The sequence below is a fragment of the Trachurus japonicus genome, chromosome 12, assembly GCF_045865225.1.
Source record: "Trachurus japonicus isolate A0001 chromosome 12, Traja_1.0".
Classification (NCBI taxonomy): Eukaryota; Metazoa; Chordata; class Actinopteri; order Carangiformes; family Carangidae; genus Trachurus; species Trachurus japonicus.
This window is the reverse complement of record NC_140918.1, coordinates 1,284,965-1,310,838: the sequence shown is the minus strand read 5'-3', so window position 1 is coordinate 1,310,838 and position 25,874 is coordinate 1,284,965. Positions and strand designations below refer to the sequence as shown.

At 42.3% G+C, this 25,874-nt stretch overlaps 3 protein-coding genes across 3 annotated transcripts in view; all 3 read right to left on the bottom strand.

Moving 5' to 3' along the window:
* The window catches only part of camk2b2 (calcium/calmodulin-dependent protein kinase (CaM kinase) II beta 2), a 77,192-nt gene that overhangs the window by 44,225 nt on the left and 7,093 nt on the right, over positions 1-25,874 (bottom strand). Inside the window, exons 2-5 of the mRNA XM_085792532.1 lie at positions 10,776-10,870; positions 7,251-7,310; positions 6,103-6,157; positions 4,926-4,991 (exon numbers count right to left, since the gene is read on the bottom strand). Of these exons, the coding sequence (XP_085648658.1) occupies positions 4,926-4,991; positions 6,103-6,157; positions 7,251-7,310; positions 10,776-10,870 (276 nt within the window). The remainder of the gene's footprint in view (positions 1-4,925; positions 4,992-6,102; positions 6,158-7,250; positions 7,311-10,775; positions 10,871-25,874) is intronic.
* LOC146976765 (nuclear factor 7, brain-like) lies at positions 16,734-18,131 on the bottom strand. Its single transcript, XM_085792360.1, has one exon. It carries the CDS (start codon positions 18,129-18,131, stop codon positions 16,734-16,736), a length of 1,398 nt encoding a protein of 465 aa, XP_085648486.1.
* Positions 22,187-23,818, bottom strand: LOC146976764 (nuclear factor 7, ovary-like). The gene has a single exon (XM_085792359.1). It carries the CDS (start codon positions 23,618-23,620, stop codon positions 22,187-22,189), a length of 1,434 nt encoding a protein of 477 aa, XP_085648485.1. The 5' UTR covers positions 23,621-23,818.

Here is a 25,874-nt window from a genome sequence, read left to right as displayed (position 1 = left end):
GACTCCACAAACACAATCCATCCCATTCATCTCCTCTGTGTCAGGAAAAGCAGCAGATATCTGTGTATTTATTCAGTGTGTGGACCCAGGGAGGGAGGAAATGTGTCGGTGTGTGTGTGTGTGTGTGTGTGAGCTGGTTGAACCTGCAGTTTAACAGGGCAGAGACCAGTCAGTGCAGATGGAGCTCAGAGAGGAAACTGACAGAGAAGAGAAGCTGTTGGACAGTAATCAAGCCGTGCTACACCCACACACACACAGACATACACACACACACACACACACACCCACACACACTGAGACACACACACACACACACACACACACAGACACAGAGTTTAAGTCTAGAGACTAAATGGAGAGTGAAGGCTTCAGAGACAGAGGAGGAACAGGAAACCTCCTAACTGGTGAAAGAAATCGATTATTGATAGATCGCAATTATTGTATGGACGATTATGAGTCGATTATTAAAGGGATAGTTCAACATTTTGTCAAATTGGCCCATCACCATAATCCCTATAGTCATAGCAGCAGGTTCGTTACCTTTAACGGCGGAGCAGAGCCGTGAGCTGCTCAGAGCTACGCTACGGAGGCTCATTATGGGATTTCTTGGTTTCCCTCATCAAACTCATCAAATACACAATCCAACAACTCCACAACGCTCTGGTGGACAATTTGTGACCTGCACATTCACCACGCTATGAGATAATAACACAACGTTACCAGACAGAGTTGTTTTAGAGGGAAATACAGAGACTGTTGATGAAAAACTGTCCCTGAAGGCAACGCGCATCAGCGGTTTTGCATGAATTTCCCTCTAAAACAACTCTGTGTGGTAACGTTGTGTTATTATCTCATAGCGTGGTGAATGTGTTTTTTTGACTATGGAAGACTACATCTGAAACAAAAGTGAAAAATAATAATAATTTGGAAGTTACATCTAGCCTACACATACTGAAGGTGCTTTGAGGTCTAACGCAATAAAAGAGAAGTTTGAATTTTGAATTTACACCACTAAATATTTTGTTGGGAGTCCTACTGGATGCTAAATGCCCACAGATTGTAAACACAATCATTCTTTTGAGGAAAATATTTAGGCTATATTTAAGACCCAAACAAAAAGAAATGTAAGGTAAGATAAGGTAGAAATGCATAACAAAAAATGGGAGTAAAAGTATATTAAGTATTAACTGTAAATTTAATTTTAGTATGTTTAACATCCTTTTTTCTTGTTTATTTGTCCTGTTTTGCTCCTGCTTTATTATGTCGTCAGGTTTGTTCTGTCCTTTGTTTTCTGTTTGTCTGTTTTTGGTCAGTGTATTGTCAGTTTATAAATTGTGTATGTCCTTGCCTGTTTCCATTAACTAAAAAATAAAAGAGAAGTTAACAAATTCAGCAGCTGACTGTTTTTTAATGGTGCCATAATAAGTTTGTGGTTTATTTAGGGTTAATGTTTCTGTCAAATGGTGAATCAATAATCGGCAATAATCAAAAATCGGTTGCTAAAGGAATCAACCTCAATATTAATATTAATCAAACTGCACCGGGAGCAGATGAGGCTGTTAACAACCAGAGCTGCTCTCTGTTGCATCATGTGTCCCACATTCACAGGAAGATTCACACACAAGCGCCGTCGTGTGAATTCAGGTGTGAACACAAGACGACAACGTCTTCACAGCCGCAGAATTAAAATCTAAAAACCCATCGAACATCGAACTGTTCCTGGTCTGAAAACCCTGAAACCTCTTTCACTCCAGCCACAGCCTCCTCTGAAGATAAATCTTTACACGTTTTATAACCTAAAGGTCACGTTGCAGCGGCTGCACGAGGCGTTCAAAGACTGCAGGAGTTTCTCAAGGCTGTGTGGAGCTGTGAAGCTGTTTAAAGGTGAAACTTCAGCAGAGTTAATTCTGCTAAATGTCAATGTTCATCACTGCTTCTAGTTACAGGAGTGGGATATTCTCAGATCAATACAACTTGTGATATTTTGTGTAGAAACATAATTACCAGTGGAAAAAAATGTAATAAATCGCAATGTATCACAATTTAGGATGTAGAAGTAGAAGATATAGAATGTTTAAAATCACAATAATATTGTATAATGACTTCATATTCATTATAATATCGTATCATGGGGGCGTTTGCAGATTCACACCTCTATTTATTTCTACTAAATATGGCGTTTTTACATTTTCATGCTCGTATCAACATTTAATCTAAATCTAAATATCATGTATTTTTACAAATATAGATTTGAATAATTAACATAAATACAAATAGTACTGAGATGCTTGAAGGATTTAAATAAGAAATGACAAAATAAAACCTGTTTCTAGTGAGATCTGTCTGCATCGCCTGGTAAATAAGCGACACTTCAGTTTGTGTGGAAATGATTCAGTGTGTTAAAGGTCATTTGCTGGTGGGCAAAGTTTCTACACTTTCTTGTTCCTTGTTTCTGTTTGTTTTTATGTTTTATTTTTATTTTTTAAATACTTATGGTATATTTTCAACAGTTTTGATATTGTCTAATCTTTTCCTCTGCTCCTACCTGCCCAGAGACGATGGGACAGGTGGAAATGAGCCATTAGCTGCTCAAGACATCATATTCATGAATCCAATAGATTAATGATTATTTGTGCATTGTCCCTTTTTTAACCCTCCTGTTGTCCACCTGCAGGGTCAAGGAAGGAAGGAAGGAAGGCAGGAAGGAAGGAAGGCAGGAAGGACGAAGGAAAAGTAGGAAGGAAGGACAAAGGGAAAGATGGAAGGAAAGAAGGAAGGGAAAAAGGAAGGAAAGATAGAAGGAGAGAGGGAACATATTGGACCAAAAAGCAAGGAAGAAGGAAGAAGGAAGGAAGGGAGGGAAGGAAAAAGGATTGTGGAAAGAAGGAAGGACAGAAAGATGGAGGGAGGGAACAGATTTGTTCAAGGAAGGAAGAAGGACGGAAGAAGGAAGGAAAGAAAGATGGAAGGTCAATTGGATCAAAAGAGGAAGGAAGAAGAAGTAAGGACGAAGGGAAGGAAGGAAGGAAGGAAGGAAGGAAGGAAGGAAGGAAGGAAGGAAGGAAGGAAGGAAGGAAGGAAGGAAGGAAGGAAGGAAGGATGGAGGAAGGGAAAAATGATTGTGTAAAGAAGGAAGGAAGGAAGGAAGGAAGGAAGGAAGGAAGGAAGGAAGGAAGGAAGGAAGGAAGGAAGGAAGGAAGGATGGAGGAAGGGAAAAATGATTGTGTAAAGAAGGAAGGAAGGAAGGAAGGAAGGAAGGAAGGAAGGAAGGAAGGAAGGAAGGAAGGAAGGAAGGATGGAGGAAGGGAACAAATTGGGTCAATTTGACCCAGAAAGACAACAGGAGGGTTAAATAAATACATTCCTTTTATTTCCCCCTTGTTTGCATTTTGTCTTCTCTTTATGAGATTCATGCAATTTTTATCTTGCAGCTGCAGCCGAAGATTTTTATAAATAAATAAATCCCTAATTCTTATTTATTCTTATTCTTCTTATTCATTAATTATACTGTAATACTGCTTTCTTTTTGCTGCTATTAGCTATTTACTGTATTATCTGTGCTATACATTTCTTTGCTGTTGCTGCTCTTGTAAATCTACCCACGAATAAAGGATTATCTCCTCTTATCTTATCTTATCTTATAGCTCAGAATATGGCAACAAGTGGGGTTATTACTGTGTAAAAACAAATAAAACAAAAGCCCAGAGGTGAGAGAGAGAAATAAATAGGCTAAATAAAAAATGTTCAAAATCAGCTTGTTTTTCCTCTTTTCTCTGGTTCTATCGCTCCATCGCTCCATCACTCCCTCTTCCCTTTCTGTCCCCTTCTTCTCTTCTCTTCTCTCTCGCCTCCACAAACCGCCTCCACAGTCAAATTGATTTAAGTCTGAACCTCCTGAGGGGGCTACGACGTGTGTGTGTGTGTGTGTGTGTGTGTGTGTGTGTGTTAGTGAGTGTGTGTGTGTGTGTGTGTGTGTGTGTGTGTGTGTGTGTGTGTGTGTGTGTGTGCGTTTGGTTTTCCATCTGTCTGTAAAAACTCTCTCCGTCCTCGACCTCAATTTGCAATTATTCAGTTGACAGAGAAACTGAGCAGAGGTTTTTATCCATCACACGTCGAGCTGCTAACGCCACGGCAACCGCGTGTGTGTGTGTGTGTGTGTGTGTGTGTGTGTGTGTGTGCGTGTGCTAATGAGTGTAGTCCAACTCTGCTGCTGCTGCTGGAGGACCGACACATGGAGAGGATGAAACAGACAAGAGAGAGAAGAGGAGGATCATGGGAGTTTTATACCTGACATCTGCTGAGAGAGGAGGAGGAGGAGGAGGAGGAGGAGGAGGAGGAGAAAGAGGAGGAGGGAAGAGGAGGGAGGGACGAGGGGAGAAAGAAGAGGGAGGAGGAAAGGAGGGAAGAGGGGGAGAAAGTGGAAGGAAAGAGGGAAGGAGAGAAGAGGAGGAGAAAGTAGAGGAGGAGAAGGGGAGAGAGGGGAAAGAGGAGGGAGGAGGAAGGAAGGAGGGAAGAGGGGAGGAAGAGGAGGAAGAGGAGGAAGAGGAAGAGGAGAAAGAGGAGGGAAGGAGAGAAGAGGGGGATAAAGAGGAGGAGGAGGAGGAGGGAAGAGGGGGAGAAAGAAGAGGGAGGAGAAGGAGGGGGAGGGGGAGGAGGAAGAGGAGGAGGAGGAGGAGGAAGAGGAGGGAAGAAGAGGAGGAGGGAAGAGGAAAGGAGGGAAGGGGGGGAGAAAGAGGAGGAGGAGGAGGAGAAAGAGGAGGAGGAGGAGGATGGAAGGAGGGAAGAGGAGGGGAGAAGGAGGGAGGGAAGAGGGGGAGAAAGAAGAGGGAGGAGGAGGAGGAAGGAAGAGGAAGAGGAGGAGAAGGAGGAGGGAAGAAGAGGAGGAGAAAGAGGAGGAGAAAGAGGAGGATGAAGGAGTTCTCTACCTGGCGTCTGCTTCACTGTAGTATTCTCGGGCCACGATGTCTTCAAACAGCTCACCGCCCGTTACCCTGGAGACGGAGGAGAGACACACACACACACACACACACACACACACACACACACACAGGAGGGGGATGTCCTCGTTAGGGGGAAACCCCGGCTACAGGATTCACTCCAGCTGGGTTGCCATGGAGACTGGCTCCAGAGCGGGGGAGTGTGTGTGTGTGTGTGTGTGTGTGTGTGTGTGTGTGTGTGTGTGTGTGTGTGTGGGAGAGGGGTTGGACTGTTATGTAATGGGGGGAACTGCCTCTGAAGAGAAGAGAGGAAGAAGAGGAAGGAGAGAGAATGCAGATAAAAAGGAGGGGGGTAAAAAAAGAAAGAAGAGAAAGGAGTGTAAGAGGAGACAGATTGAAGGAGGGGAGGAGGGAGGAAGAGGAGGAGGAGGAGGAGGAGGAGGAGTAGAGGAGGGAGAGCAGCAAATAGAAGAAGATGAAGAAGTGAGAGGCAAAGAGGAAGAGGGGGGAAAAGGGGGAGAAAGAGGAGGAGGAGGACGGAAGAGGGGGAGAAAAAGGAGGAGGAGGATGGATTGTGGGAAGAGGGGGAGAAATAGGGGGGAGGAGAAGGAGGGAATAGGGGGAGAAGGAGGAAGATGGAAGGAGGGAAGAGGGGGAGAAAGAAGAGGGAGGAGGATGATGGAGGGAGGAAGGAGGGAAGAGGAGGAAAGAGGAGGAGGATGGAAGGAAGGAGGGAAGAGGGGGAGAAGAAGAGGATGGAAGGAGGGAAGAGGGGGAGGATGGAAGGAGGGAAGAGGAGGGGGAGAAGAGAGGAGAGGAGAGGAGGAAAGAGGAGGAGGATGGAAGGAAGGAGGGAAGAGGGGGAGAAAGAGGAGGAGGAGAGGAGAGGAAGAGGATGAGAAAGAGGAGGAGAAAGATGGAAAAATGGAAGATGGAGAGGAGAGGAGTAGAGAGGAGGAGAAGGAAGAGCAGGAGGAGAAAGAGGAAGAGAAAGAGGAGGAGGAGAAGGAGGAGGATGGATTGTGGGAAGAGGAAGAGAAAGAGGAGAAAGAGGAGGAGGAGGAGGAGAAAGAGGAGGAGGATGGAAGATGGAAGGAGAAAGAGGAGGAGGAGGAGGATGGAAGGAGAAAGAGGAAGAGAAAGAGGAGGAGACTGGGCCACTCACAGGTCAAAGATGAGGTAGTGGAAACCTTCCTCTGAGATGCTGTCATGGAGACGGACTGAGGAGAAACAGAGGAGATCAACTGATGCTCATGGTGTCATAACAATACTACCACTTATAATAATAATACTAATAATAATAATACTAATAATAATAATAATAATAATAATAATAATCTGTTTAGGTTTAAGGGTTAATTTCTCCTTCCACAGAAACTCTTAAATTGTTCCTTAGTTAAGGGGAAAAGTTGAGAGATACCTTCATATTTGTTTGTGTAACGATTTAATGGAGTTTTAATGATTCTTTAAGACTGAGACAAGGAAACTGTTTGATTACTAGCTGCAGTAGTAGTGTTCATTAATAAAAATTATAAACGTAAAGGTGAAATCCAGCGATCTGATTGGTTGTTAACCGTGGTATAATGAGCAGTTACCACGGCTACTATTCTAAAGCCTCATCACAGCGTAGGCTATCACTCCGCCTCAGGCACGTATGGAAGTTGTTGTCATGTATCCATGACAACGGACTGTTGCAGTCCGTAGCAACAGACAGCTGATGTTTTTAGGATGTTAAAAAATGTAGTAAAGTAGTGTAATTGACATGTTGAAGGTGAACTTTGACCTCCAGAGGGTTAACAATGGTAGAGGGGACTGAGCAGTGACAGAGCTACTTGGAGCTAACGTCTGGAGAGGTGGGACTAGTTTTTTCACAGTGAGGCTATTTTATTGAATAATATGTATTTCTGGTTGAATAAAACTACATGAAATTAATGCCTATCCCTCTTTCATATTGCCTTTATTGGTAACCGTTTTATAAAAGCAATATATCATTCCAGTCCGTGGTCTATGCTCATTCTACCACGGCTAAGGGGCGTTGTTCGGCCCGACGCGAAGCAGAGATATATTGCTTAATTAGACATATTCTACATCAAATTATGCTCAGATTTTCATTATTAATTTTTCCTTGTGAAATTCTTACAGTAACAGCTCAGAAAAACAAAACAAATCCAAAACAAATCTCTACGTTTTTTGGCAGTTCTCAGGCATTTTCTACAAATCCAGTCAGACACAGACTCAGACTCAGATCATCTGGTATTTCTGGACGTTTTGGGACGTGTGGGTTTGAACGAGGTTTTGGCTGCAACGTCTCACCGATGTTGGAATGCTTCAGTAGTCTGCAGATACGAGCTTCTCTCTCCAGCTTCTGGTGGTCTACAGATAGATAGATAGATAGATAGATAGATAGATAGATAGATAGATAGATAGATAGATAGATAGATAGATAGATAGACAGATAGATAGATAGATAGATAGATAGATAGATAGATAGATAGATAGATAGATAGATAGATAGATAGATACCACTAAATTAGTAAATTTGTTGAAGTTGTGACTGTTCAAGGTGATTGACAAGGAGTTGACAGACACACAAACAGATGAGAAGCCTGAAGGAAAAACTTGTCCCAGATGTCTATTTAACCCCCCAGTCCTGAGAGAGGAGAGGATGAGAGAGAAGAGAAGAGAAGAGAAGAGAAGAGAAGAGAAGAGAAGAGAAGAGAAGAGAAGAGAAGAGAAGAGAAGAGTAAGAGTAAGAGTAAGAGTAAGAGTAAGTAAGTATGTATGACCCTCAGGGCTTCCGTACATTAGGGGAGAGTGGGGTAAGTTGAGCCACTTCTTGTATTCAGGATCACTACATCAAGACAGTTATAGTTGTGTTGCTAACTAACACATCTGCATATATTTCAGGATGTTTTTCATCCCTACAAATTAACAGAATGAGTGTAAATATAACTGTTTTTAAAATATAGCATGTTCAAAAAAAGTGGTCTTGTGACTCAACTTAGTGGGGTAAATTGATCAACCCCCCCTTCTTTCCTTCCATCCATCTCCTCCCTCCCCCTTTACTTAATATTTCATCTGTCCAGGTTACAGGTGAACACAAACTGCAGGGACTTCCTGCTGAGCCACCAACTCACTGAGATTTGGGGAGTTTTGTGATTACGTGGCATCTTGGGAAGAATCCCAGAGATTTTTCTTTGAAAGTAAAGTTTGGCCTCACTATAAACAACTTTTCCTGTTTCTAGGAACATACTTACTGTAATCACAAACATACAGAATCTTGATTTAATCATTTGGACATATACAGCCAAAATACATTCACTAAGTGTATAGGATAGGTGGCTCAACTTACCCCACAGCTACCTTAGCCTGGGTTTATTGCTCTCACAGCTAAAATGGTGCAGTTTCATGCTAGGTTTACTACCTCATGTTGTAGCTCATAGATACCACAACCCAGGTATAAAACACATTTACAATCATCTCTTTTAGTCTAAACACAATTCTCATAAAACTTATGATCGACAAAATTCACTCTCGAGAGTGAAAAATGATTTTTTGGTCATAAATGTTAAACCACTTTACTCACGTGGTTCTAATCTTCACAGACTCCATGAAATGATGCCTGCCTCCCTAATATTTGGTCACATGCTAACTTTTTCCTATAGTTTCCTAGAAACAAGGGGTGGGTCAACTTACCCACTGGCTCATCTTACCCCACTCTCCCCTACTGCCAAATGTTTAGGATGTTTAAATTGTTGGATGTCGTTGTGTTAAAGGAGAATTCCGGCCATTTTTGACTCCTAAATCATTGTCCTGATAGTCAAAAGCAAAAAAAACGCGACTAAAATTGCTGCAGGCAAACCGGAGTTACACCATGGCTACCCTGCGCTAGGGATATTAGCCACAACGCTAACCCATGGGGGCAATTCTTTCAACCACAACAAACACTCAGAAAACAATCAGATATCTCTGGTACATGACTGGAATCCTTAGAGACACCACTGAACTCATATAGTGGAGAGTAGAAACAGTAGAAACTTTGTGTTTTTGCACGTTGTCCCCCCTTTATTTTAGTACAGAAATCATCACAACAAGGACAAAGTGTTAGTTTCTCTCTGTGATGGGATAGTAATGTCTTTCTGGGATGTTTCAGAGTTTGGCTATCTGAGATGAGTGGCTACATGCAAAAACGTTTAGTTTATAGTTTCTAGGGGAGCGCCGGGTCGATTGATACACAGCGATTTCCTCGAAAACCACACAAGCTTGAGCCGTCAGATTTTGTCACTATGTTCAGCACTCAACACCGACCAATCCTGGGAAAGCTTGTGAATTACGTCACGCCATTCAAAAGTTATTAGCGCGAACCTGTTTTTTACTACGGAAAGTAAAATGTTACGTGCGGTAGTTTTTTTGTGATCAAAAGTTGTATTGTGTGTTTCATGCAATAATAATAATAATATGACCTAACAACAGATGAATTCGTACATAAACAGGTCCTAAACTATGCAATGTCATAGTTTTGAAGTTTAGAGGCAAAACAGGTTGAAGTGTCAGTAGTCGCTGCAGCTGTTTCAAATGTCCCTCACGCCTCCGTGCGTAGTGATTGTGGTCACACTGCGCGATCAATATCTGTATATAAATCACCGTATTAATACCCTATTGTTCTGCAATGAACAACAACCGATTTGAATGAACAACATATTTTTAATAAACACCACATATTTTTAATGAACAAAACGTGTTTATGACATGAATCAACAGATATTCAGCAAAGTGAGGGGAAAATGCCGAGGGTAAAATGACAATATGTTCAACTGTGTCTCCATAAACATGACTTAGGACAGGGAAATAAGTAAATTAAATGAAAATGCAGTCGTCCAACAACTCGTACAAAAGAAGAAAGGCGAGTTTAATCGAAATGCGGATCTTGACAATTGCGCACGGGACAAAAATATTTATTTGACCTATTTATATTGTGAGAAATTATGTGACATTTTGGCAATAACGAGTACACTAGTATGTTGTCCGGTATGCTGCATAAAAACGAGAGTAATGTCAGTAGTTTCTGTTTAAAACGCTGTTTCAACCGTCCCTCCTCTGTGTCTCAAACGACCCGCATAGGTGGGGCGTTTGAGACACATGTCAACTTACGTTCAAAGTTATAAAACAGCGCGATCATCCAACATATGTGTTAAATTACACTTGTAACTAAGAGAATACACATGTGAGTTGTTGATCACATGATAAAAATGTTTGTGTACATAACGTCATCTTTGAAAAAGACGTTTAAATGAAAAGTGTATCAATCGACCCGGCTCTCCCCTACTGTTTCTACTGTTTCTACTCTCCACTATATGAGTTCAGTGGTGTCTCTAAGGATTCCAGTCATGTACCAGAGATATCTGATTGTTTTCTGAGTGTTTGTTGTGGTTGAAAGAATTGCCCCCATAGGTTAGCGTTGTGGCTATCCCTAGCGCCGGGTAGCCATGGTAACTCTGGTTTGCCTGCATCAATTTTAGTCGCGTTTTTTGCTCCAACCAACACTGGGTGACCATCAGGACAACGATTTAGGGGTCAAAAATGGCGGGAATTCTCCTTTAACACAAAAAAACAATAAATAAAGTGTGTTTTGGAGGAGAATATCAGTCGTCTGCTTCCTCCATCATCTTTCTCTTTCTCTCTCTTCACACGCTGGAATCAAAACAAGCGCTAAAATATGCTAATATAGGCGCTCAGATCTGGGACATACACACACACACACACACACACACGCACATTATTATAATGATGATGATGATGATGAAGAAGAAAACTCCCATGATGCCTCTTGCTTCTCACCTCTGGCCGAGAGCTTCTTGGTGTTGATGATTTTGGCGGCGTACTCTTGTGCTGTGCAGAGTTTGACACAGCGGCGCACCACTGAAAAGGCTCCCCTGGGAAACACACACACACACACACAGACAGAGACAGTGTATTTATATATAAATATAAATATATATATATAGTATATATGTACAGCGTTGGAGTTGAGCCTCGTCAGCTTTAAAACAGACGTCTCAGCTCTCAGTCTGACCTCTGACCTCTGAGCCTCCAACCAGCCTGACCTGCATCCTGATGGACTCTACTCTGCTCTACTCTTTAGTCTAGTTTAGTGTGTTTATTCCGGTCTTATAAAAACAAATACAATAGACAAATATAGGCTAAAGGTATAAATACAAAACAAAACAAAACAAAACAAATCAGAACAAAAACACAACAAGCAATACAATTCACCTTGACCGAAAAGGTGTAAGAGGCTGAAGCATCAGCTTATTTTGCCTTTACCCTTCTTAAATTAACATTTTCCGTTCACTCATTTAAAAAATTTTTACACTCTACTCTCCTCTCCTCTGCTCTACTCTATTTGCACTATTCACACATCTCCATTCCACTATTTAAGGCTGTATTTATTTACACAATTATTCATTTATTTATGTCCAACACTTCCATTTTTGTGCACACCTCACTCCTGTATACACCCCCTCCATCTGTGCAATAGTTTATTTTCTGCCTTACAACTACCAACACTGTGTATATATATATATATATATATATTATTCTATTCTTGTAAATAACTGTATATAATTTGGCACATACTTAGTACTATTATTTAAACCATTTTCTTTTTAAAAATGGTGCTAAACATGGACAGAAGCTCTGTATTCTCATTAATGTTTATAGGGCCAATGTTTTATAGCACATTGTATATCTTTTTAGATGTTTGCAGGCCGATATCTGGGGGCAGTGTCCTTCTTATCTTATTAAACCTACGGTCTTATTATTTATCTATGTCTGTTTTCACAGTCCTATGTCTTTCCAATGTGGATTTTACTGCAAATGGCAAATAAGTGACTCTGACTCTGACAAAACTGTGTCTCTCTCTTTGTTTTTTTAATATTTATTTCTCTATATCTGTTTTATATTTCTATATTTGCATTTTTTCCTACTATTTTTTTTACATTGTATGCTACAATGCTACTGTAACAACCAAATTCCCTATGTGTGGGATAAATAAACAGTCTTATGTCTGACTAACAGATAAAAACCACAGATGTCGAGTTCTTTAACACATAAAAATCCAATATTCACCTTTTTAAAAGCTGCTACCAGTAGATTTTTTGGCCATTTCTGCTTTAAATATTTGTTAAATGATGATTCACTTGTCAAAAAGGCCAGTAATCTTCCTGTCCGTGGCCCTAATGTCAGATCTTTGCCCCAACGCGGTGCCTTTACTCTCCACCCACATTAACCTGCTGCAGCTGTTTCCTGCTGAGCCGTCTAACCTGAGCTCTACCTCGACTTGACTTCCACCTACACAGTCAGTCGTCTCTGTGCTGCAGAGGAGGAGGAAGAGAGGGAACATTACATTATAACCTAAACCCTGCGTGACTCTCAGAGGTTCAAACGGTTTTTGCCAAGAACCGACCGACCGACCGACTGACAGACAGAGAAAGAAACAGAGTGAGTGAGTGGCGTTCAAAGCCTGTTTCATAATCACACTGTCAAAGTCCTGGAGGAGCCGACAGAAAGCAGCAAAGAATAATTTACCGTCTTCAATGTGAAATAGATGTTAATTTATGAACATATTTCACATTATTTCCTGGCCTATTACTAATAACACAATAAATGCGTCATCTACACTGCAAAAACTCAAATATCTTACCAAGAATATTTGTCATATTTCTAGTGAAAATGTCATTTCTAGTCAAAATAAGAAACATCACGTAAAAAGCAGCTTGTTTCTAGACAGTTTTTACTTCTTTCAAGCATATTTTCATTTGAAATAAGTAAAGAAAATCTGATAGTGGGGCAAGTTTTTCTTCCTTATTACAAGCACTTCTTTCACTGGCAGATTTTTCTACTTATTTCAAGTGAAAATTTGTTTGAAACAAGTGAAAATGATCTAAAAACAAGTTAATTTTTAGGTGATGAGTCTTATTTTAAGTGGAAAGAGATTCGTTTTGACTAGAAATTAGACATTTTGACAAATATTCTTGGAAAGATTTTTGAGTTTTTGCAGTGTATCACAACCTGAAGCACAATAATCAGTAGAAAAAGGGATGGATTCATGGATTGATTGATTTAACACCGGCTAATTTAATCTACTTTAAGGACAGAGCTCCATAGCATGAGGAGGTTTTTCCAGCCAGGATCTGCTGCAGTCGGCTGCAAAAATATTTAACGTTTTTGCCAAAGGCAGAGTAGAGAAGATATTTATGACCTGTGTTAATCCAATTTAGGACTTTTTAATACCTTTTAAGGCTTTTCTCAGGAAACAAATCAAGACCATGTGAATTATTCAGTTTGTTTCATTCATTAATCCATTCATCCATTTTCAGTTTCTCATCCAGGTCACATTAATCAATCAATCAGTTATATTATTAGGAATTGAACAACAGAACTGTCACAAACTGGTATAAACCATCAGCTTCATTTCATAGAAGCTTTAAAAAACACTGCAAAACAAACTGGTTGAGTCTAATTCAGGAGACCAACCACCACGTTTTCCCTCCTCCCACGTTTCTGCCCCCCGTGGTTTTGTTTCAGTCGCAGTCAAACAGAAGCCACTCCACGGGAATCCTTTCAGGGATGTGAGCGGCTTCAGAGGGAAGAATTAGGGGAAGAAACGCTGCATTTCAGGGATTAGACCTGCAGCATGGAGGCTTTTAGAGCCACGTTAGCTCATCAAACCCAACAGAGACAAACAGAAATAACCACCTCTGTCATTTCTCAGAGCTAATTTTATCTCACCTCAGCATTGTTACGCAATGAAACACTCACACACACAGACACACACTCTCCCCTCAGAGCCCCCGACTCTCAGGAGCTCTCCAACACGCGCTCCTGACGAGGAGACGAGGTGAGTAAGCCTGACACTCGGGTTGTGTGCAGGGCAGGAGGGAGTCGGGAGGAGAGCTGGATAATCTGTCAGAGCCGCACTCTGAGCTCTGAGCAAAACGCCTCCAATAAAACATCCAGGTACAAACCTGTTAGACACAAAACATGTTTTATATATATATATATGCTACAGTTGTGCTTGAAAGTTGACATACCCTGGCAGAATTTGTGAAATACTGGCTACATTTCAGAAAATACAATTGATAATGCAACAAAACTTTTTTTATTCAATGTTAGTGGCTGGGTGAAGCCATTTATTATTATCACACAACTGTGTTTGATCTTTTTTAATCCTAATTAAAAATGCAAACACCAAAATGGCCCTGATCAAAAGTTTACACCCTCAAAGTTTTACCCTGATAATAAACACACAGATTGACACAGACTGGTTTAAATGGCTACTCAGGGGAACTGTCCACGCCTGTAACTTGATGCTTGTAATTAGTGTCTGTGTATAAAAAGTCAATGTTCAACTTTATAAAACATAAAAAGGAGACTTGAGAAAGTATTGAGTTTACATAGATGGACAGACTTCTCAGAATGTCAACATTTCTATATTAAAAAAATGTTTTTTTTTGTAATATTAAAAAATTCTAAGTTAAAGGGATAGTTCAACATTTTGTCAAATTCCTATAGTCATAGCAGTAGGTTTGTTACCTTTAATTGTCGGTGCAAGCTATTTTTAGAACGGCGGAGCAGAGCCGTGAGCTGCTCAGAGCTACGCTACAGAGGCTCATTATGGGATTTCTTGGTTTCAAACTCATCAAACTCATCAAATACACAATCCAACAACTCCACAACGCTCTGGTGGACAAGTTGTGAGCTGCACATTCACCACGCTATGAGATAATAACACAACGTTACCACACAGAGTTGTTTTAGAGGGAAATGCAGAGACTGTTGATGAAAAACTGTCCCTGAAGGCAACGTGCATCAGCTGTTTTGCATGAATTTCCCTCTAAAACAACTCTCATATCTATGGTCAGAGAGTTAGCATTAGCATTACCCGCTAACACAAGCTAACAAACGTAGAGCTAACTAACTCACCACTCTGGTCGGCGCGGATTTAAAAACTCATGACTAACTAATTCCCCAAAAGTTCACGAATCTGAGTCTGACTGAGGTTTAGCAACAGCAACATAGCAACAGTAACCACAGGGGGCGGGGCTTAGCGAAGGGTCTTGCCCTAGCATAGAGTTTTCAGCGATATTGACATCGGTTTCAAAGGAAATATCAGCAAATTTCAGGATAAACGACACGACCTGACTGAACAGAGCAACAACTTTAGATCATTTCAAATGAACAGATACAAACTTTTCACATAGCCTACGTAATTAAACAAGAATCACTTTTCAACTTTTCATGTTTGACATTTTATCATCTGGAGAAGAACTAAAAATAAAGATTGATCAGTGATCAATTGATCAAATGTTCAGTTTTTTTGTTTGTTTTATTTGTTTTTTTTATTTAGCTACTCACAAAAAACTCCACACAAAGTCATAATAACAAACGTAGCCTAATATGAAATGACTCAAAGATTAAAATAAGAGTTAAAATATTTTGCACATGATAAGTAGTAAAAAAAAGAAAAAGAAAAATGTGATAATGAGACAGCAGGAGGACGGGTGCAGTTTAACAGGTTCAATTTAGGGCTGCAAGTGCAACTAACAATTATTTTCATTATCAATTAATCTGTTGATTATCTAGATAGATTAGTTGTTTAGTCAATAAAATGTTAAAAATGCTGAAAAACATCAATCAGTGTTTCTCAAACCACCAGACGACATCGTCCTCAAATGTCTTGTTTTGTCAACAAACCAAAGAGAGACTCAGTTTATTGTCATAAAGGAACAAAGAAACCAGAAATATTCACATTGAAGAAGCTGCAATCAGAGAATCTGGACTTTTTTTTCTTAAAAAACTACTCAAACTGATTATTAGATTATCAAAATAATTGCTGATTAATTTAATAATCGATTATTGTTTGTTTAACCGATTAATTGTTGCTGCTCTTAAATTCAGTGAAAACATTAAACGACATTATAAATTAGGACATTATAAGTTAACACGTTTTTACTGCATTAAGGCATTATTTCATTAACGCTGATGATTATTTTAACAGGCGTTAATTGCAACTTTTTTTTCTTTTCTTTTCTTGCCGGTGTTCAGTCGGCACTGGGCTGAAACATCAAGTATCCTGCTCAGCGCCGTAACGTAACCGTGCGGGGCCCCCCCGCGGCCGTTCGCCGCGGATGACGGCGGTGATGGCGCGGGGGGGGGGGGGCGACGGCGAGGCGATGGCCGCGATGACCGGGGGGGGGGGGGGGGGGGTTGTTGACGGCGGCGACAACACAGCAGAACAATTCTGCCTAGGAGCTATCCATGGTTACTTAACCAAAACTCTCTTGAAATATCAAACAAAGAGGAGAACTATGGACTGTGGAAGCTTGAATGGCCAAAATACAGAAGTTATCATGACGTGAAACATATGTTGCAGTGTAAAAAAAAAAAAAAGAACGTTGATACGGTGGAAACCCGGCTTAACGGGAGGGGGCGGGGCCCCCACGGCATGCGGGGGCTGCGGGGGTATACTTTACGGCCCAGATCCTGCTACTGCTGTTCCTCCACTAGGGAACTTGTTCTTCTTGTCACCAAACGCTCTCTTGACTGAAATACCACTGCTATTACATCAGTGGATGATGCTTGAACATTTACAACACAGTACACTGACTGTCTGATATTTTGAGCAAAAAAGAAAAAAAATGCGATTAATTGTGATTAACTCAGAAAAATTACAAGATTTATCGCGCTTAAAATTTTAAATTGCTTGACAGCACAATATGATTGTCCTCTTTATCTCTAACTGCTCTGCTCCACTGTCACTGACACCTTCACTGGTAACAGCTTCACTGGGATGGTACTACGAGTGGCAATGTATGGAAACATCTTCTGAGTGAAAGTTTGTTTGTAGATGTGTATGTGTGTGTTAGTATCAGGATCAGAGAACGACAGTTTTCCTTTGTTGAAGTCCAGATTCACTCTGATCCTCTGGAACTTCTTCTGCTCTGAGAGAACAGTTCGAGTTGATGGTGACCATGCTTTGTATTCAGCTCTATAGAACCCTAACATCCATGATCCAGACAGTGGGATGTCTCCCTTCCTCTGCACAGACTCTGTTAACACACCCAGTGTCCAGTTTGTACTGTCTCCAACCTGGACATCCCAGCTGTGAGTCCCTGAGTTAAAACCGTCAGAGCTCAGGACAGAGGAGAAAGAACCAATCCTCTCTGGATTGTCAGGAAGCTGCTGTTTGACTCCTCCATGTCTCACACTGGTCAGATCTTCAGACAGGATGAGTTCTGGATGAGCAGTGTTTGGGTCCAGAACCACAGGACTGTAGGAGACCATGTCCTTCATCTTGTTCCAGATGTTGAAGGTTAGGTTGCCCAGGTGTTTGGCCTGGTCTATCAGAGCTCCTGAGTCCAGCTGTGGATCCTCCAGCAGGGGGCGCTGCTGGACTCTTTCCACTGCAGCCTTGTAGTTGAGCAGGAATGAGACGTCTTCAGCTCTCAGCTCGTCCTCTGTGGCTCTGACTGTGTGTGAAAGAGCTGCTATCTCTCTGCTCAGAGCCTCCATCTTCTCCTTCATCCTCTGACTCTTCTGTTCCTCTTCCTCCCTCAGTGCAGCCATCCTGACCTCCTCTTCCTCTTCTAGAAACTGGTGAAGCTTCTTAAACTGCTCCTTAATCTGCCTCTCTGTGTGTTGGGCCTGGACCTTAATGTGTTCTGCTGTTTGACCAAACTTCACTTGAACTTCTTCAAAACCCTTTAACTTCTTCTTTAAAGGCTTCAGAGTTTCCTCAAGTTTCTTCTTCAGTTTCGAAGCAGCTTCATCGATGGGTCTGATTTTATGGTTGGTGTGTTTTTCTGAATCTCTGCAGATGAGACACACTGGCTGCTGATGGTCCAGACAGAAGAGTCTGAGTCTCTCAGAGTGCAGACTGCAGAGAGCCTCTGAAGATCTCTGCTCTCTCTGCTGTAAGAAGCTCTCACACAGGTTCTTCAACACCAGGTTACAAGGTGGATGATCATTTGAAGATCTTTTCTTACAAACTGGACACAGTGGATCTCGTTTCTCTCTCCACCAGCTCTTCAGACAGTCTTTACAGAAGCTGTGGCTGCAGGACAGGAGAACAGGATTTCTGAAGACCTCCTTACAGACCGGACAGTAGAAATCCTCCTCTAATCTGGAAGCCATTTAGTCTGTGAGTGAAGCTGAAAACACATCAGACAGGAAGTAGAGTCAGTCATGGCTCCCCTCCCTCCTCTACCGACTTGACTGAAGTTTACTGTGACTCTGAGTCCAGGTTTTAGTCCAACTCACCTTCAGTGTGTGGAGTGTCAGCAGGTTGAAGCAGCAGTGTTGTAGCTGGACTCACTCACAGGAAGTTGTTGGTTTGGTCTGGAGCTGAATCCGATCGTCTCTTCTTCAGTCTGCGTCTCTGGGACTGAAGAGGAAGTGCAGCAGTTTCCTGGTTTATAAGTCATGTGAGGGGGCGGAGCTTTGTCACACTGAAAGTTCTGCAGGATGATGCAGCAGCTCTGTTTTAGTTTCTGTTTGTGGATCATTTAACGTCTAAAGAGTCTGAATTCCTTCGTGGAGAACTTCAAACACAGGCCTGCAGTGAAGAAATGAGTCCAAGACAACATGGCGACAGAAACGCAGCTTTTATCAAACTTTTGCAGGATGTGCTTCAGTTACAACTTAAAGGAACTAACTTTATACTAAATACAAACTTTCATTCCAGCTCAATTTGGAGGAACTTGTACTGAAACTACTCCACAACATTTATTGTTGTGTAGCTGCAGGAGACGAAGCTGAATATGAATCCAAGTCAAGACAACATTTTATTATGTTGATGAAAAACAGGAACAAGTGAACATTCAGCTTTTGTGATGAACTGACACGGATAATTTCCCTGATAATCTATCAGCCCATGAAGGCTTAGGTCATCTCACTGATCATGAAATAAGACACGTTGACAAACTACAAGTTCTGGGCGACTGGGATCCGTATACAGCTCTTGGCACTTTTTTTTGTTGTTTTTTGTTGTTTTTTTCGCAGATGAACTGCCACCTTATCGTGGTGGAGGGGTTTGAGCACCCGAATCATCCTAGGAGCGATGTTGTCGGGGGCTTAATGCCCCTGGTAGGGTCTCCCAAGGCAAACAGGTCCTAGGTGACGGGTCAGACTAAGAGCGGTTCCAAAACCCCTATGAAGAAAGCAATACCAAGGAAGTTCACGTATCGCGCAGATCGGCGTCACCGCGGCCCCACCCTGGAGCCAGGCCTGGGGTTGGGTCTGGTGGCCGGGTGTCTGCCCGTGGGACCCGGCCGGGCCTTCGAGTAGGCCCACCACCCGCGGGAGGGTTCAGAAGGGGTCGGTGCGTTGTGTTCTGGGTGGCGGTCGTGGGTGGGGGCCCCGACGACCCAATCCCCGGACAACGACTCTGGCTTTAGGGGCATGGAATGCCACCTCGCTGGGGGGGAAAGAGCCTGACCTCGTGCGGGAGGTTGAGCGGTACCGGCTAGAGATAGTTGGGCTCACCTCCACTCACAGCCTGGGCTCTGGAACCAACTCCTTGAGAGAGGTTGGACTCTCTTCCACTCTGGAGTCGCCCGCGGTGAGAGGCGGTGAGCGGTCCAATATGTCTTGGACATTTGGGTGAAGAGAGGGGCTGAGCTGTCAACTGATCACCACCTGGTGGTGAGTTAGATCCGCTGGCAGGGGAGGAAGCTGGTCAGACTTGGCAGACCCAAGCGTATCGTGAGGGTCTGCTGGGAACGTCTGGCAGAATCCCCTGTCAGGGAGGTCTTCAACTCCCACCACAAGGAAAGCTTTGACCAGGAAGGCCAGAAACATTGAGTCCGAGTCGACCACGTTCTCTACTTCCATTGTTGACGCGGCCGTCCGGAGCTGTGGCCGTAAGGTCTCCGGCGCCTTTCGTGGCGGCAATCCCTGAACACAGCGGTGGACACCAGAAGTAAGGGATGCCGTCAAGCTGAAGAAGGAGTCCTATCGAGCCTGGCTAGCTCGTGGGACACCTGAGGCAGCCGACGGGTACCGGCAGGCCAAGCGGGTGGTCACGGAAGCAAAAACTCGGGTCTGGGAAAAGTTCGGGGAGGCCATGGAGGAGGACTACCGGTCGGCCTCGAGGAAATTCTGGCAAACCATCCGACGCCTCAGGAGGGGGAAGCAGTGCCCCGCCAACACTGTTTACAGTGGAGGAGGGGAGCTGTTGACCTCGACTGGGGATATCGTCGGACGGTGGAAGGAATACTTCAAGGATCTCCTTAATCCCACTGACACGCTTTCCGTCGAGGAAGCAGAGGCTGAGGACTCAGAGGTTGATTCATTCATCACCCAAGCTGAAGTCACTGAGGTAGTCCGGAAGCTCCTCAGTGGCAAGGCACCGGGGGTGGATGAGATCTGCCCTGAGTACCTCAAGTCTCTGGATGATGTGGGGCTGTCATGGCTGATACAAATAAATAACTCTGTGTAGCCATCCTCTGAACAACATCATATTGCCACCACCGCAACAACAACAACATCATCCTTCTACAAACAAATTTGTCTTTCTCTGAGCATGTGTCAGTTAGTTCACAAAAGCAAACATAATGACTCACTGTTAACAGCTAACTAACTAACTGGTTAGTTAGTTAGTTAGCTGCTCCTCTGACCTGCATGTCTGTACGCAAATGAGTGGGAAAACTATGGCAAACAAAATATTAGTCACAACAGAGCATTTTATACATGCAAATATGTATAATATATTACATGTCTGAAAAGGATTTTTTTGTAATTATGTTATCAGCAGGATTTTGAATATGCGGCCATATGGCAATAAAGACATGAACAAGCAGGTCTTTTCACAATAAGGGCATAAACTCGAATTAATTAGTCAAATAGGCTAGGTGGGTTTTCCACTGAACAGCCACAAAGGGCAATGATGAGTCCACTCCACACTCAAAAACACTTCAACACCGACGTTTAGACTTTTCTGCAATATTGGCATCGATTCCAAAGAAAATATCAGCAAATTTCTTGATAAACTGGTATCAGAGAGAAGCAGTCAGAGAGATCATTCATAGTTTTCAGTTATGTGCCCCGCGCAGCTGGAGGGTAAAACACCTGTTCAACGTTTCGACCTGACTCTGTACAGAGCAACAATTTTAGATCATTTCAAATTGAACAGATACAAACTTTTCACATACGTAATTACACAAGAATCACTTTTCAACTTTTCATTTTTGACATTTTATCATCTGGAGAAGAACTAAAAATAAAGATTGATCAGTGATCAACTAAATGAATGAATGAAATGAAATGAACTGATCAAATGTTCAGTAATTTATTTATTTTTTTGCTCATGACTCCACACAAAGTCATAATAACCAACATAATGTGAAATGACTTACAAAGATAAAAAAAATTGAGTGAAAATATTTTACACATGAGAAGTAGTAAAAAAGAAAAAGAAAAATGTGATAATGAGACAGCAAGAGGACAAGTGCAGTTTAACAGGTTAAATTTAGGGCTGCAACTACAGATTTTTTTCATTATCAATTAATCTGTTGATTATATAGATCGATTAGTTGTTTAGTCAATAAAATGTAAAAATGTTGAAAACTATCAATCAGTGTTCCTCAAACCACCAGACGACGTCCTCAAATGTCTTGTTTTGTCCACAAACCAAAGAGAGACTCAGTTTATTGTCATAAAGAAACCAGAAATATCCACATTTCAGAAGCTGGAATCAGAGAATTTGGACTTTTTTTTTCTTAAAAAACTACTCAAACTGATTAATTTCATAATCGATTATTGTTTGATTTATTGGTAAATTGTTGTGGCTCTAGTTAAATACACTGAAAACATTAAACAACATTATAAATTATAGGACTATATATAAGCTAATATATTTTTACCGCGTTAACGCATTATTTCATTAACGCAGATGATTATTTTAAGAGGAGTTAATCACAACTTTTTTTTTCTTTTCTTTTTTTGCCGGTGTTCAGTCGGCACTGGGCTGAAACATCACTTGCTCTTCTTGTCACCAAACGCTCTCTTCACTTAAATACCACCGCTATTACATCACTGGATGTTGCCATTTGCCATTCATGACTTTCTGATATTTTGAGCACAAAAGAAAAAAATGTGATTAATCGCGACTAACTCAGAAAAATTATGAGATTTATAGCGCTTAAAATTTCTAATCGCTTGACAGCACTATATGATCGTCCTCTTTATCTCTAACTGCTCTGCTCCACTGTCACTGACACCTTCACTGGTAACAGCTTGACTTGGAGGTTAACTTCAGTGTAAATGAGTGGAAACATCTTCTGAGTGAAAGTGTGTGTGAAGGTGTGTATGTGTGTGTTAGTATCAGGATCAGAGAACGACAGTTTTCCTCTGTTCAAGTCCAGATTCACTCTGATCCTCTGGAACTTCTTCTGCTCTGGGAGATCAGTGACTGGAGTTGATGGTGACTGTGCTGAGTATTTACCTCCACCGAACCATAATGTCCATGATCCAGACCACATGTTGAATCCCTTCCTCTGCACAGACTCTGTTAACACACCCAGTACCCAGTTTATATTGTCTCCAACCTGGACATCCCAGCTGTGAGTCCCTGAGTTAAAACCCTCAGAGCCCAGGACAGAGCAGTAACCATCAAACCTCTCTGGATTGTCAGGAAGCTGCTGTTTGACTCCTCGCCTCCCACTGGTCAGATTTTCAGATAGGAAGAGTCTTGGATGAGCAGTGTTTGGGTCCAGAACCACAGGACTGTAGGAGACCATGTCCTTCATCTTGTTCCAGATGTTGAAGGTCAGGTTGCCCAGGTGTTTGGCCTGGTCTATCAGAGCTCCTGAGTCCAGCTGTGGATCCTCCAGCAGGGGGCGCTGCTGGACTCTTTCCACTGCAGCCTTGTAGTTGAGCAGGAATGAGACGTCTTCAGCTCTCAGCTCGTCCTCTGTGGCTCTGACTGTGTGTGAAAGAGCTGCTATCTCTCTGCTCAGAGCCTCCATCTTCTCCTTCATCCTCTGACTCTTCTGCTCCTCTTCCTCCCTCAGTGCAGCCATCCTGGCCTCCTCTTCCTCTTCTAGAAACTGGTGAAGCTTCTTAAACTGCTCCTTAATCTGCCTCTCTGTGTGTTGGGCCTGGACCTTAATGTGTTCTGCTGTTTGATAAAACTTCACCTGAACTTCTTCAAAACCCTTTAACTTCTTCTTTAAGGGCTTCAGAGTTTCCTCAAGTTCCTTCTTGAGTTGTGAAGCAGCTTCATCGATGGGTCTGATTTTATGGTTGGTGTGTTTTTCTGAATCTCTGCAGACGAGACACACTGGCTGCTGATGGTCCAGACAGAAGAGTTTGAGTTTCTCAGAGTGCAGACTGCAGAGATCCTCTGAAGATCTCTCCCCTCTCTCCTCTTTCTGCTCTTTCTGCTCTCTCTCCTCTTTCTGCTGTAAGAAGCTCTCACACAGGTTCTTCAACACCAGGTTACAAGGTGGTTGTGACCTTGAAGATCTTCTCTTACAAACTGGACACAGTTGATCTTGTTTCTCCTTCCACCAGCTCTTCAGACAGTCTTTACAGAAGCTGTGGCTGCAGGACAGAACAACAGGATCTCTGAAGACCTCCGTACAGACCGGACAGCAGAAATCCTCCTCTGGTCTGGAAGCCATTTAGTCTGTGAGTGAAGCTGAAAACACAGCAGACAGGAAGTAGAGTCAGTCATGGCTCCCCTCCCTCCTCTACTGACTAGACTGAAGTTTACTGTGACTCTGAGTCCAGGTTTTAGTCAAACTCACCTTCAGTGTGTGGAGTGTCAGCAGGTTGAAGCAGCAGTGTTGTAGCTGGACTCACTCACAGGAAGTTGTTGGTTTGGTCTGAAGCTGAATCTGATCGTCTCTTCTTCAGTCTCTGACTCTGGGACTGACAAAGTCCAATAAAATTGTTCCTGGGACTTTGTCCTCAGCGTTAATAACTAACCTGGTTTATCTCAGGTGAGTCAGGTGAGGGGGGCGGAGCCTTGCCAAACATGTAAAACAGGTTGATTTTTCTTCCAGACTTTTTGATGGTAAACACAGCAGCTCTGCTCTGATTCCTAATGTAGACAGAATATTGTTTAGTCAGAAACATATCAGGGATGATGTGTAGAAATATTCAAGGAAAGTAAAAGGACATAACATTTTCAGGACTTGGGTTTAACTCTCACCCTAGTTACTTTCCACACTGGTGAAACATTTGTTTCTCTTGTGTTGACATTTGTCTTTTATTTCCTGTTGCAGTTTTTTCAGAATTTAATTGATTTCTTTTTTTTAATGAAGGTCAATGGTGTCAGTGTCTACAGGTTGAATCAGCTACAGAGGCTGTTAGCTACACAGAGCTGATCTGACCAGAGAGATCTAGAAATTTGGGTTCATAATCAGACTTTGATTTAGATTTAGATCTTAAAAATCAGTGACATTGTTAAGGTTTCAAGGTTTCAAGGTTTTAAAGAATCATTTTAAAATACAAAATACAAATTCAATTCACAATAGTTGGTTTGGTCTGGAGCTGAATCTGATCGTCTCTTCTTCAGTCTGCGGCTCTGGGACTGACAAAGTCCAATAAAGTTGTTCCTGGGACTTTGTCCTCTGTGTTAATAACTAACCTGGTTTATGAGTCATGTGAGGGGGCGGAGCTTTGTCACACTGAAAGTTCAGCAGGATGATGCAGCAGCTCTGTTTATTTTCTGTTTGTGGATCATTTAACGTCTAAAGAGTCTTAATTCATTTTTTCAAGTATATATTTTTCGGGGGTTTTTGGCCTCTAATGTACAGGACAGTTGAGAGAGAGACAGGAAATGGGAGGCAGTGAGGGGGGGCGCGGGATTTGAACCGGGGCTGGACTAGGACTATAGCCTCAAAACATGGGGTGGGTGCTCTACCAACTGAACTAAACACCAGCCCTAAAGCGTCTTAATTCATTAGTGGAGAACTTCAAACACAGGCCTGCAGTGAAGAATGAGTTCAAGACACCATGACGACAGAAACGCAGCTTTTATCAAACTTTTGCAGGATGTGCTTCAGTTACAACTTAAAGGAATTAAATTTATACTAAATACGAACATTCATTCCAGCTCAGGTTGGAGGAACATGTAATGTGAGGAACTGACACTGACTGCGTTTACATGCACTTCAGTACCCCGATTTCAATCGGGTTTTTTAAGTACCCCGAATTTGTGTTTGCGCATGTAAACACCATTTCCCGATTCCAGAAATCGGGATAAGCTCATATCCCGATTTTGAGAAACCCGATTTTGCTGCCCGGAGAACTCCGAAAGAAATCAGGATACTGGAGCATGTAAACACAGTACCCCGATATCTGAAAGCTGCTCAGCCAGCTGACGTAACTGTTACCATAGATACGTTACATAACAAAATGGCGGCGACAACAAGAGCGCATTCTGGAGCAACGAGGAGACTATTAAGTTTTTTTGTTTGTTTTTTTCATGAGAGAAAGTAACTGTTTATCCACATGACGGCTGTTTACAAGTTTGCTACGACGTTTTTCGAAGGAGTGAAGCTCCCCGTGTGTGAGCTGTGACCGGGACATCACAGAGACAGCAGCCTCGGCCGGTTTATCCACATGACGGCTGTTTACAAGTTTGCTACGACGTTTTTCGAAGGAGTGAAGCTCCCCGTGTGTGAGCTGTGACCGGGACATCACAGAGACAGCAGCCTCGTCTCCTGACGTGCTCGCCGGCCAGACTACTCCGTCACCTCGGGAGAGAAGACGGTCGTTAATTAACTTACCCGTAGGTTTTTAGAGGTTAACAGCCGGCTGGTTATATTCTTTTTAGGAGATAAATGCTGGTTTTCATTGATGAAATCTAGCCTAACAATTGTGGCAGTCGCATTAGTTTATTTGAAGTAAAAGTGAAGCTTCATGTGT

Excerpts from the sequence above, each read along its gene's own strand:
- LOC146976765 (XM_085792360.1), bottom strand. The coding sequence starts at position 18,131 with ATGGCTTCCAGATTAGAGGAGGATTTCTACTGTCCGGTCTGTAAGGAG.
- LOC146976764 (XM_085792359.1), bottom strand. The coding sequence starts at position 23,620 with ATGGCTTCCAGACCAGAGGAGGATTTCTGCTGTCCGGTCTGTACGGAG.